At 40.7% G+C, this 13,864-nt stretch overlaps 1 protein-coding gene across 4 annotated transcripts in view; it reads right to left on the reverse strand.

Annotated features, from left to right (window-relative positions):
• Positions 1-13,864, reverse strand: part of SH2D4A (SH2 domain containing 4A) — a 60,175-nt gene that overhangs the window by 18,094 nt on the left and 28,217 nt on the right. For 3 of the 4 annotated variants that reach the window (XM_049632473.1, XM_049632476.1, XM_049632475.1), the window contains exons 5-8: positions 11,329-11,409; positions 7,341-7,452; positions 5,275-5,485; positions 2,394-2,524 (exon numbers count right to left, since the gene is read on the reverse strand). In XM_049632473.1, coding sequence (XP_049488430.1) covers positions 2,394-2,524; positions 5,275-5,485; positions 7,341-7,452; positions 11,329-11,409 — 535 coding nt within the window. The remainder of the gene's footprint in view (positions 1-2,393; positions 2,525-5,274; positions 5,486-7,340; positions 7,453-11,328; positions 11,410-13,864) is intronic. The other variant, XM_049632477.1, reaches the window with a different exon arrangement.

The raw sequence follows: 13,864 nt of genomic DNA on the forward strand, positions 1-13,864 counted from the left end.
GGGATTTTCCAAGCTCTTACGTCTAGGAGATCAGACAATATCCTACTTTACTGCCTCTAATACTGGCCCCCATGGACAGATATTCATCTCATCATTATCCCAAGTGAGGAGGGACACCTGAGACAAAGATCTGGTGCCATCACAATGAATGTTAGTGCTCCCCAGGGTCTTGTCCTTGTTCTTCTCTCATCATTCTTCCCAATTCACTCCTGGAAAACCTCATCCCTCCCATGCTTTTCATTAGGTGCTGATAACTCCAATATATTATCTCTAACATTGTTCCATCAATTCAATTTCCAAAGGGATATTTTCATATGACTGCCCCAAAGACATTTCAAACTCATCATATCCCAGATAAGCTCATTGTCTCCCCTCTTCTTTTTGCCCCTTAATCTCCCATCCTCTTGTGGTCCTTCTTCCAGCTGATAGCATGCCACCTACTGCCTAGCCCCACAAGCCAGAGATCCAGTAGTTTTCATTTCCCCTGTCCTCTACCCACTCATCCTGTCTAAAGCTAATTAAAAGAAAAGGGTAAAAGTGTGACTTCCACAGTGAAAAATTAGCTGACCAAAACAGTAACATAAGAAAGGCAGTTTATGCAGTGCATGATAATGGAGGAAGATGGTAAACCAATACAAGAGCTACCATCCCATTATTTCAAACAGGGCTCATGAGCAATAAACGATTATATTTTAAAAATATAAGATATTATCCATCTTTATCATAGAAACGTGAAATTTTGTCTTCTTAAAACAAGATAATGACTTACATGACTATTAATATCATATTATTTACATTATACTGTATATTATTTATTTTGCTTATGACTATGATAAATATTTATATAAATGAAAATAAACAAGTAACAATTGCAACTAATAAGTTATTAAAACTCAAGAATTTATTTTTTAATCAAAGCTCCAACTGGATTTTTAGTTCAACTTTATCTTTCTCACTTTTAGCAACTGTTTCAAATAGAACTGCCTGTTAAAGTACCAGGATTTTGAATTACATGAACCAACATTTTCAATGTCTCACTTCCTGCTGTTCAAATGAACTGCCACCCTTGTAATCAGGGATGACAACATCTTCTGCCCAATGACACAGAAACTACAAAGTACTAATTTCCTCAGTGCTTACCATAAAAAGGAAAAAAAAGGGGGGGCAATATGAAACAGTGGGGCTAACGTGTAATTGGCCATGTTCTTTCTATTCATCTTTTGACACTGATGTCCCTCTTTCTTCCAATGTCTTCCAAGAAGAATGGGAAGAATGGAGACTTACGACTCAGTCCTAGGAGGGGGAGGGGCTCCTCAGGGAATGGACAATTACTAAGGCCTAAATTGCCAAAGAACACATATTTTCAAGGAAAGCTAGACAGTTCCATAATGATCTGACTGCAAAAGCAGCCCATTAGCAGAAAGCCTATTACAAATAATATTTTTCTTTTTAGAAGAGTTTGCCATATTATAGGGTTGGGAGTCTATTTTTCTGGATATATTTATGTGTGACATGATACTAGTTAAACATGATTCAACATGATTCAAACCAATATACCCTTTGCGACAAGTGTGCTCTGTGAGAGAACTTTATTTTTGTATTAAAGCACTTTTGTTGTACATAGAGCCAATTAGTCCAAATCAACCACAGACATTACAGAAGCAAGCTGAGGCAAGAAGCCCCTTCATTTCTTGAAGTCCAAGAAACTAAGCAGTCAGTGAAATGTGTGCTGGGTACACAGAGGACTTGAATTCATCAAATTTCTAGTGTTAAATGGCTTATTAGGTAATATCTGCTCAGGCTTCAACAAACCCACCTGGCAGCCTTAACTACTTAATGGAAACATAGATCAAAGTAATAGAATTTTTAGGTTAAAGATCATAAAGTTCAATTTCTTCATTTAATAGATGAGGAAAATGAGGCTTAGCTAAATTGACTTGCTACAGAAAAAGAAGATGATTTGCTCAAAGTCACTCAACTGTTAATGGAGAGCTGACCTTTGGATTGCTAAACCAATGCCTTGCCCACCACACCCAAGGGCATATCTGACTCATGGTGGATGGTGGACAACAGGCACTGCCTTTTGAGGGGAGCCCTAGTGTAGGTGACCAGGAGGCACTGTCTTCCCCACCCACCTGGCGGTATTTCATTTGTGGTGATAAATTAGCCCACAGTACATGCAGAGACCACAACCACTCACTGTTTTCTAACTTCATCATGAGTTTGCAACCCACTGAGAAACCTTTGAAAAACTCCTTGTGAAAATAATTTCAAAGGCTCTTCTTGGGCAGCACAAATAAAAGGATGCCTTTATTCTTTTTGCCCTCCTGGTGGATTAGCATAGCTCTGTGCATCACCAGATGAGGTTCCATTGAGGGAACCTCTGTACTCACCATGGAACCAGGGAGCTATGGCATCTGAGGCTTTCTGGTAGCCTGCTCGCAGAGGTAGCTGCTCCTCTTTAAACCACCGAATGATTTCCTCTTGGGCAGAGCTGGATGCCATCCTCGTCACTCCCTGATTTCTGTTATTTAGAAAATGTTTTTCAAGTTAGATTTAACTAATTTGAAAACAATGCCTTTAGAACTCATACATACCCTATATATATATATATATAATCATGTATATATTATATATATTTGAAAATCTAATTACATGGGCTGAGCTAAGGGGAGGTTATACCCCTAATTACTGCCATCATACAATTTCTTGAGGGCTAGTCAAGAAATAGGAAAGAGGGGCACCTGGGTAGGTTAGTCGGTTGAGCATCTGACTTCGGCCCAGGTCACAATGTGAGTTCAAGCCCCACATCGGGCTCGATGCTGTCAGCACGGACCCCACTTCAAATCCTCTGTCCCCCTCTCTCTGCCCTTCCCCAACTTGTGCTCTCAAAAATAACATTTTAAAAAAATAGGAAGGAACATAAATCTGTCACTTGTCCTTCTGGTCCTGTGGGGCTAGTCATGGCTCTGAGCAACTGCTGTGTTAAAACAGAGATTTAATTCATTTTTAATGTGAATAAAAGCTCCATTAACTCCCAGTTAAAATTTGAGAAAATAAGCACTAAAAAGTGAAATACACCCCAGCACTACTTTCCTTGGGCCATGTCCTTGCAAACAAAAGAAATCAAATGCAATAAAATAAATTTCCTTCTTAACATTTTCATTATTAAACTTTCTCTTCTTTCTGTTTCCATCTCCCCGACCTGCTTTCTTCTCTCCCACACTTTGAAAAAGTTTGGTTCTGCTAAAGATAGCCTCAGAATTATAAAGTAAAAAGAAAGAAAAATGTATGAAGATTGGTAAAAGAAAAAAAAAGATACAAGCAGCAGAATCATTTTGAAATATATTCAGTAGCAGAACTTAAATTCTGGGATGTAAGTCAATTTCCATTACAAAAGTAACATTGCAATGTAATAAACATATTTCCAAGTCTCACACCACAGCCCACTAATTTTGAGCAGAATTCAGTGTGAAAACAATGAGGAGTTTGGATGAACTACTGGGATGCCTGTCATGTAAATTAATGTATGGCTCTTTATGCGTTTTATGGTAACACATGTCACTGTGAGTTACATGTGACATATATGTTAGATGTACATATATGCAGGTACATATCCATATATATACATAAACAGCATTTTGGAGAAAGTAGCCTATAATGGTTGACTTTTTTGGGTATCAGACACTGCACACACATAAGATTACATGATGAGTGCTCTAATTAGCTTTCAAATTAGGTTCTTTTTCTTTGGGAACTCTATGGAGATTAAGCAAAACATCTGAGGACAGCCAATCTCTGTCTTTTCTTGGGCTGGTTCCTAGCTGACCTCGGTCATCACTGTTGTCCCAGCCCAAAACCCATCCATTCTGGCTGCCTCACAAGAAGCATTTCATGCAAGTGTATTAAGTTGGAAAAATGAGTTAACTGAGCACAGCTCAAAACAAGAATTACCCTTATTAAAGGCCACCTTCATTGCTGTCAATCGCATACACTGTGCTCTGAAAATACTGTGGGTTAGGACATATTTCAAGGCACAGTCCCACCCTCAAAAGAGCCTGGAGAACAGTGGTAGGTCCACAAACAGCCCTGCTGGGGATCTGTGGTCAATACACAGACAAGCCTGAGCACTGGAAAGGACCCTGTGCAGGATCTCACACCTTTGTGACCTGGTCACAGAAGTTTGAGGATACCTGTTTCTGATTGCCTTTCTTGGGTTTTTGTCCATAAGAAAAAAAAATGATTCCCCAAACTGTCACTTTGTAGACATGATCATTTAGTTCGGGTCCCCAAGTCACAAAACGGAACCTTTTAGTTGAGTAAGTAGAAATAATTATAGTAGAGGAAAAGGTTCACCTTCCTATTTCCTCTGAGGTCATAATCTCCCTTAGGAAAAGCCCTGAAGATAACTACTGTCTCCAAGCAAAGAGAGATTTGTTTGCTTTTTATTTCTCCATGCTTGTAACCGAGTATTTTTAGTTTTTGTTTCAGAAGGCAAGGCTTTCAGACAGTTCTGTTTCACTTAATCACTATTTGATTTCTCTGGTATATTTTAACTATCACCTTTCTACATATTAGAATACGAAAATAATCATATAATATCCAGGAGAAAATAATTTTATAATCAGTTAAGTAACATAAAGGAAAGGGGTTTCTGCTATGATATCATTGTATTTTTCTTCAGGGATTTTACAAAACAAATTGTTCTAATTTCCCATAGCCTTGGAGGCAAAGGCACTGTTATGACCAAAAAAGTTTTCATTCAACAAAGGAACAGTTCCAAAATCTCAACATATGAGCTTGGCTCTGTATCCCAGAACAAGGATTACCATCAAACCTTTAATCCTGAGCAATGAAAACATAACTCTACTGAAGCCATGAAAGTCAGCAAGCCATTAGATTCCTACTTTGATATTGTTTCCTACTAAGAGCAATACTGAGCACTGGTGAAACCCCTGTTGTTTCTGCTTCTCCCCTCATTGGCTCCCCTTCAGCCCAAGGGGGTGGGGGTGCGATAGTAGCATAGGAAGGCACTGAACTCGATGTGCATCCTAAGTTACTGGGTATCTTAATTACAACAACTGTGGACATTTTATAGATAAGAATGAGACGAATCCAGACCAGGTATCTCAGGAAGACAGGCTTGGAGAGGAGGCTGAATTTAATTTCACAGGCAGCCAGCTGGTCCTTCACTCCCCATGGCTCATCATGCAGTTTGTCTTTAATCAGCCAGTTTCCACCGTTATGCTTAAAGCCATCTGTGTGGCTTCTTACCTAAGAGGCTTTCGAGGGTATCCCGCTGGGGTTAGGAACTGAGGCTTGGGTGGAAGCGGAGGTCTTTTTGGTTTCTGTGGAATGCTTGGGGGACTTTGTGGTCCCTCACCACTTCTTCCTTTTTCAGCCGCTAGTGATAACCTCTTGTAGTCTTCCCGCGCTTGTTTAGCCAAAGAGCGTCTCTTCTCATCAGCTGCTTTGGATTTTCGCACTAGGAAAACAAGGCGGGGAGGGGGGAGGTGTTGAGAAAGCCCCTGGTCAGCCAAAAGAGATGGTGAGAAGACTCAGCTGGTGGAGAGAGCAGTCTCTCATCCCAGCAGATTCTGTCATCTGATGATGACAATGAACAATCAGTGTCAACACCTATGACTCACATAGTTCAGGCTTGCACATTCACAACTGCCCAATGTTCACAGCAGACTTCCTATCTTTCTCTGGGAGTTTTAGGACTTTCTAAGAGGGAGAAGGAAGAGGAGGAGGAAAAGAGGAGATAGAAATGGAGAACCATGGGTACATGTTTCAGAATTTCCTGCAGTTGGCAAGACCAAGTGGTGAGTCACAGACCAAGTGAGAATTCCAACTGACAGGGGGTCTTTGAATAAAAGAGGTGATGTCACATCCCTCACACACGCAGCTCAGGATGTCACCAGCAAAGAGCAGACTATGAGGAACTCCTCAGTGCCGTGGCTCCTGGCTGTGGACAGGATGAAAGAGTGGTGATGTCCACTCCTCAGTCCACAGAGAACTGAACCAAATGTAAATCGGCCTGCCAGAACAAAAAAAATAAAATAAAGTGATTCTCACCACAGAGAATGTGTTGATACACATAAAAGCATCCCAAAGTCACCTTTTAATGTTGCTTTGTAAAGCAGAAGGTTTGTTGTTTTGTTTTGCTTTTGTTTTGACAACACAGTGGTAAAGGACTCCAATGCAGGATGTTAAGACTAATTTTTATTGTGTGTATTTGCACTTCAGCCATTATTGGTCAAACCCTGTTAGGTTCGACTTTAAAGAGATGCCAAAAATGTTCCATTACGCTAGAATTTCACTGCATAGAAGTGATTGGATCTTGCAAATGTTTTCATTTCACAAAAACTGTCATGTTAATGGTATTCACCACATCAGTTCCACCAGTTATGGAACTGAACACAGTATTCTCCACATCCTTCAAACATTGCCACTCCTGTTCTCTCCCTCAAGTGGTCTCTAGGGATGACCTGGTAGGTAAGCCTTTTTCTGGGTCAGCTGTTTCAAACAAACATTTTCCCCTAGCATCCCTGAGCAGGCTCTGCTCTGCCTTCACCTGCACTGAGCTCTTCCTAAGGAGGTCTATCTTTGGTGGTGCCACCTCTAAAAGGAGTCAGGGTTAGGTGACAGGCATGGGAGGGATGCTGATATATCCAATTGATTATTCCTGGGTTCTTCTATTACCAAGTTGAGTTCAATGTTGAAATTTAGAAAAATACAGAATAACAAGAACAAAAATTCAAACAAATCTCAGATCCCACCTCTCCAAAAAAACTAATGTCGACATGTTAATAACCTTCCAGTTCTTTTACTTCATATACTCGAGCATTTTAAAATTGGGATATTTTGGGACACCTGGATGGCTCAGTCAGTTAAGTGTCTGACTCTTGATCTCAGCTCAGGTTATGGTTTCAGGGTTGTGAGTTCAAGCCCCATGTTGGGTTGTATGCTGGATGTGAGGCCTACTTAAAAACAAACAAACAAACAAAGGATGTTTTTCATACTGTTTTGTAATATTTTTTCTTCTCCAAGTAAAAAAAAGATATAAACATATCCCAAATTCATTAAACACTCTTCTAAAACATGTTTTTTCATAGCTATATACCATTCCATCAAATAGATACGACAGCTGTGATGGTACAAAGATGAATGGAAAACCTTTCTACTACTGTTCAAAAAGAGACTCATAAACCTTTCTGTAACAACTTAGTAATAATTCTCTCAACAACTATTTTAAGTGCTTCCTAGTTTGATCGTTTATTAAGAGAAGGAATTGGCCTGGAGAGTCTAAAGTGTTATGGAGGCCCTGAGGTACTCACAAGATGCCTGCCACTCTGAATCTTCTTTCCAGCTTTTATAAATCTGCTTGGTTTTCTCCCCATCTATTTGTTTTAGTTCCTCATCTTGTGTTTTCTTCATGGATTCTTTCTTCTGTTAAAACAACAACAACAACAGAAACAAACACTAATGACTGACTGGCAGTTTTCTGTGAGGAGGAGAGGTGGAGGAGGGGAGGGAGGAAGGGGGTACAGGGATGGGGAGGGGACTCAGGTTGGTTTCTGTTTAACTCCCTTGCGGCCCCTGGCTAGGCAATTTGTTGTGCAGGAAAAGCTTGCAGTCAGTGATACCTGAAGCTGACTCTACTGCCACCTAGCTGTACAACTGCATGGCCCCTTACCAAACCTCCCTTAGGCTGTCTTCCCCTAAGTATAATTAGAAAATTAAAAATATTTTGGGGCACCTGGGTGGTTCAGTTGGTTAAACATCTGACTTTAGCTTAGGTCATGATCTCGCGGTTCAAGAGTTTGAGCCCTGCGTCAGGTTCTGTACTGACAGCTCAGAGCTTGGCCTCTGCTTCCAATTCCGTGTCTCCCTCTCTCTCTGCCCCTCCCCCACTTGAGTTCTCTCTCTTTCAAAAATAAACTAAAAAAAAAGAGAATTCAAAATATTTCATAGGGTTATACTGAGGGTTAAATAATATTTAAAAAGTGTCTCCCATAGTGTGTAACACAGTAAGAACTCAATAAATATCCATTTTCCTCAAACACAGCACTTCTCTGTTTTAAGTTGAATTCCCTGAAGTAGTGTGTAAATACTGTTTCATGGCACCAATGTAAACACTCTAGTATCTGACAGGTTCCATAAAAGTAACAGTACATTTCTACAGCAATCTTAGCTGTATCTCCATGTGCCCTCGCACCAGTGTGTCTAAAAATGTGGTATTTACACATGATTTTAGGTGACCCAAAAAGGAATATTTTTTTGTATTTAAAAAAAGCAGAAAAATATTTTTACAAAGCATCATCTTTGAGAAAACATAAAATAAGAAACACAAGTCTTCCTTAAAAAGGGAATTTGCTTTTGTTTATTGTAAAATATACATAATATAAAAATTACCATTGTAACCTTTTTAAAAATTGTGGCAAAATACACATAACATAAAAATATGACATTAGCCATTGTGAAGTGGACAGCTCTATGCACCAGTACACTGAAGGAACTCGTTTTTAACTAAAGAGAAACTAATACGCCTAATCACTTAGACCTAAAAAGTACTTTGTTTATTTGGGAACTGCCTCCTGAGTGCCTACAAGAAAACTGAATTTAGCACTTGGTCAACTAAATAAGAGCCTTGGTCACCTAAATAATGAAATAAGCTGAGAGGGTCAGAAAAGACAGATCATGCTTTGTTCTCCAGCACAAAAATGATAGTTTTTTTTTTTTCTTTTTCTCTATAGAAAGATAAAGACTTTCTGTTAAGTTATTTCACCCCAACTAAAATATAAACCTTGATGTCACAGAACTTGTTTTCAATCACTGTGGGAAGTCATAAATCACAGTTAATATAGGTGATAATTCATACACTATATTTCACTTCAGATGTAACTTTTTTCTTTCTTTCTTTCTTTCTTTCTTTCTTTCTTTCTTTCTTTCTTTTTTTGGAGAGAGAGAGTGTGTCTGTGCAAGCAAACAGGAGAGGGACAGGGGGAGAGAAAAAATCCTAAGCAGGTTCCACACTGTCAGTGTGGAGCCCCATATGGGGCTTGATCCCAGAAACGGTGAGATCATGACCTGAGCAAAATTGAGTCAGATGCTTAATTGATTGAGTCACCCAGGCACCCCAAGATGTAACAAAACTTTTGTGTATTTATTATTTTCACTTTTTTTCTTACTTTCATTTCCTGCCTAGAGCTAAGCCTCTGCAGTTTGCCAATATTATAAAAACTAAAACAAACAGACAAAAAGCAGCTTCTGGTGTTTTAAATGACTGTTAGGGGCGCCTAACAGTTACAAGTTGATCCTTACTTCCTACTTCATCTATTTAGAAAACCAAGCCAAACCATCATTTCCTTTTTAGAAGTGTTTGCTGGAAACATGTAGGCCCAGGATGGGGATGGTGAGCCAAGCATGGGAAAATCAAGATAGAGGCTGAGGAGTGAAGGAACAGCAGGGCTGAGGCTGAACACTGGTCCATACGCCCACGGACTGAGGTTTAAACATGAGGACAGGCAGTTTGATGTCAAAACGTCTCCCACAGAAAGTCTCTCATCCCAGCCTGTTAATGGAAATACTCTCCACAAGTTTCCTCAGAGAGCCTCTCCATTGCCTTTAAAGTGGGAAGGCTCTGTTTTATTACCTTTGTTCTACAGAGAAGCTTGGTAAGTGATCTTTCTGCTCATTCACTCTCTTGAATTCCCAGATAATTTCTTAAGTTAGAGAGGGGATGTATCGGCCCATGGCTCTAGGTGTTCTCCTGAGAGGGTGTGAAAACGAATAACTTACATCTTAAAATGTTCGAGAACCACTGATCTAGTCCATTTCCCTTATTTTGGAGACAAGATATTTCAGGCCCAGTCTAAACACTGATGTACCTTAGACCTCAGACCACTTCTCTTTTCCATCTAAACTCACTCTCTAGATGATCTCATTTTTCATCGTGGCTTGAAATAACACCAAGATACCAAATTCCTTACAAGGGTCTACATGATTTCTCAGCACTGATCTCTTTGACCATGTCAAGCGAGCTCTTGCCTTTGTGCCTTTATACTCGCTGTTCCCTCTGCTGGGAACATACTTTACCCCAGTCATCCACATGGCCCCTTCCCTCATTCCTTCAGGTCTCCACCAATAGCACCTTTACAGAGTAGCCTTCTCTGACCACCTCTATAAAAAACCAATTCCCACCCTCCCAGCCTTCCTCAGCTCCCTTATCCTGCATCATTTTCCCCCATAGAACTTACGACCATCTGACTTCATAGATGTGTTTGTTGTCTGTCTCCACATCCAGAATATAAGCTTCCTGAGGGTAGGGATTTTATCTATTTTTTCACTGTGTTTCCAAAGCCTGTAACAGTGCCTACCACAGAGGAGAAACTCAGCAGAAATTGGTTGAATAAATACACAGACCCTTTGTCTTTCTTGCTATCATTTGAAATGAAGCAATGTAATCTGGGCAGTGTAACTGAAATTTTCCTTTAGATGCTCTGGAATGGCCTATATTATATCAGCAGTATGCACACCAGGACTATACCACAAAAGTTCATGGCTTCTTGAAGTCTCCACAGGAGCTATCTCAGTTCATGCATGTCCCTGCAGACCAGTCAGGGAATTGACCTCTACTAGAGATCTACTAGATCTGCTAGAATCTACTAGAATGTGGGCCTTCACCATGACCCCATCTCAGGCCTGTGGTCACTCAGAACCTTCTCTTTACAGCCTCCTATCTTATGCTATGTTTTCAAACTTACTGCGGGTCAAATCCTACCATGGTTTCCAACTTCCAGCCTATGCCCCATTTATTGTGAAAAATGTATGATACAATGACAATCTAGCATGATGGAGGAAACAGGCTTGGCCTGTAGGAAGAATCCCACGTCTGGGTGGATGTGTGAGAGGTCTGAGTGCCTAAAGGAGCTCCTGGCACAGTGGGCATGGACGGCACAAGAGGCTGCTCATCCTGAAGGGACAGGTTCACAGAACCAATGAACACATTAGGAACTTAATCTGAATTCACCATTTCTGCCAAGTTAAATGCTTCATTTATCGCTCTCTGGTGTTGTCTCTGTTTAGATCTTCCATGAGGAGTTTAGCAGATATTTCTTGGCATCTGTTCTTTCCATGATACTCAAGACTTTTCCAACCTCCAGATAAACAGGTAAAGATGAATAGCTATGCTCACAAGCTTTTTAAGACAGATTTCACATTTTGCTGCTTTCATTTCTGCATGAGACTAATATATCCATTTGTGAAACATTAGTGGACATGGCTATGCATTTAGCCCCCTGAAGACAGAATGTAAGTCTTTACCTGGTGAAATCCATATGCCTTCATACGATTGATAGAATCTGCCAACATTTGTTGAATATTTCTTGAGGAACTGGAGAATGACTAAAAATTAAATGAAACATGTTTTTTATACCATTTAGAACTACAGTGCAGTTTCAGTAGATAATCTGTTAATGCTTCCTTTGTTTCAATGTTCCCTAACCTGCCCCACTCCCATAGATGTATGTACCAAAGCTTTCCACCACCAAAGTCCCTGAGTCCATAATGACTGAGGCAGTAGGTACGGGAGACCTCAGCCTCCCTACTCAGTAGGGGATTATTGCTCAAGACTCTGGAGCTGGTGTTTTGGTCATGACAAGTGGGTTTCTCTTTTTTGTTCCCAGCTGGCCCCAGGGCTCCAGAATGACTTCTAGACATCACCATTACTCCTTAATTTAAATTATCTTCTTCTCTTAATCCCTGCTCTACATCATCCCCTGTTTTAGTTCAGACCAGAGAAATGCTTCATCTCTGACATTTAACTGCATATGCCTTGCTCCCTGTCTAGGACTGGAGGCATGACTAGAATATCAGTTTGGTGCTTGGGAGCCCTGGCCACTTTCTCTGTCTGATCACTCTCCTCCCCTCCCCACCTCTCCCACCCCTGTTACCCAGCCCAGTATCTGGCTTTATGCTGCTCTGGATGGATTTCCCAAGAGGCAACTCCTGCCAATGTGGTTCCCAGATCCATTGCCCAGATTCCCTGGTGTCACTCCTGCCTGCCACATGCCAACTGCTCTGGCATTGTGACTGAGCTGGCATATCACACGGAGTGTCTCTTAAGGCCAGGTCAGTTACACAGGCCCCTGTCCCCCTGCCCCAGCCTGATGCAGAGTCTGGGCCAAGTCCCAGTATGAAAAGTCACATGAGCCTCTCGCAACCCATATCACCATGATTTATGTGCCCTGTGCCTGAGGACTCACTCCTGAATTTTGGTATCAATCAGAAATTGTCAGCAAATTTTCAGAAAAAGGTTGGTACCGAGATTCAGTGTGGAGCATAAGATACTTTAGGGTCATTACCATGTCATGTAATAAACCAGTGTGACTACCTCAGTTTTATCCCTTATCTCACAGTAGCTACATTGCTTTTCCCAGCTGCCCTAGCAGTTAGGTGTGCCCATGGGAATAAGTTATTTCCAATTTGTGATACCTGGTATTTGCCACTCCTATTCAAGTCCTTAAAACCTCCTTCACCCATTCCTCTCCACTTCCCACTTCCCCCTTCCTTTGGGCTGAAATGGTGATCACAGTCATGCTACTACACCTTCAGTCCCTGAGTGACTCTGTGGACCTGGGCCTCCTGAACCAGAACCATTCTTTGAAGTTCTAAGTGAGAAAGATGAACTCCTGTTGTGTTTTGCCTATTGCTTTGTTGGTCTATTTGTTATAAAAGTTTAGTCTATTTTAGTTAATAAAACTGGCCATGGCAATTGGTAGTGGCACTCTTCAAGCCCTCTGTTGAGATTTTTTACTAGTCATGGAGAGTGCTATTAATGCTAATTCCACTGAAGGCTACTAGTCATTAAAGGCGCATTATGACCAGGCACTGTGTTAGTAACTTAGTATTATTTTTATTCCTCAAGCACCTATGATGTATGGACAACACAATACCCAACTATCAGAGGAAGAAACTGAATCTCAGAGGAGTTGTACAGCTTTCTGGCATCATACAGCTGGGTAGTGCCAGAGTTTATACTTTTCCCACTATGTCAACATTGCAATGATAGGAAATGAGTTGTAGGTCAAAATGTTTCTTTATGCTTATTACTTGGCAAAATAATGACTCCTATAGGTTTCACAATTGCTACCTACCATATTCTATCTCATTTTTATTTTAATATTATAAAAGGATACATAACTGCTCTGCATCTAAAACAGAATAGTATAGTAGCCAGTTCCCTATGTGTGAACAGGTTAGAACTGTTCTAACAGATTTTATACATGTCTGTTGAAAAGTCCAACATGACTTTGAAGAACTTGAATTTGTAGTCTCTGAATAAATTTCCACCATAAGGAATGTGAGCTTTAAAAACAGGCCCACTCTCCCTCTCCCTTTATTTAATGATATAAGATCCATGGGACATCATTTTGCAAAAAGGATCAGTTTCTTCTATGTTGAAAATTAGGAGGGGGGCACCTGGGTAGCTCAGTCAGTAAAGCATCCAACTTTGGCTCAGGTCATGATCTCATGTTTTGTGGGTTTGAGCCCTGTATCAGGCTATGCATTGACAGTGTGGAGCCTGCTTGGGATTCTCTCTCTGTCCTTCCCCCACTCAGGCTCTTTCTCTCTCTTTCAAAATAAATAAATAAATTGAAGAAAAAAACTTTAAAGAAAAAGAAAATTAGGAGACTGGTAACCACCCTCCCTTGTCTGCTCAAGCACTGTACTCAGGTTCTAGCTATGGAACCAGCCACTAGTCTGTAGCAGGACCTGGACCTAGGCAGCCAGCAGAGTTTTGGACTGGGGATTTGTCACCAGCACTCATCCACCCTCAGCCTTTAAGCTCGCAGACTCT

The sequence above is a fragment of the Panthera uncia genome, chromosome B1 (genome assembly GCF_023721935.1).
Source record: "Panthera uncia isolate 11264 chromosome B1, Puncia_PCG_1.0, whole genome shotgun sequence".
NCBI lineage: Eukaryota > Metazoa > Chordata > Mammalia > Carnivora > Felidae > Panthera > Panthera uncia.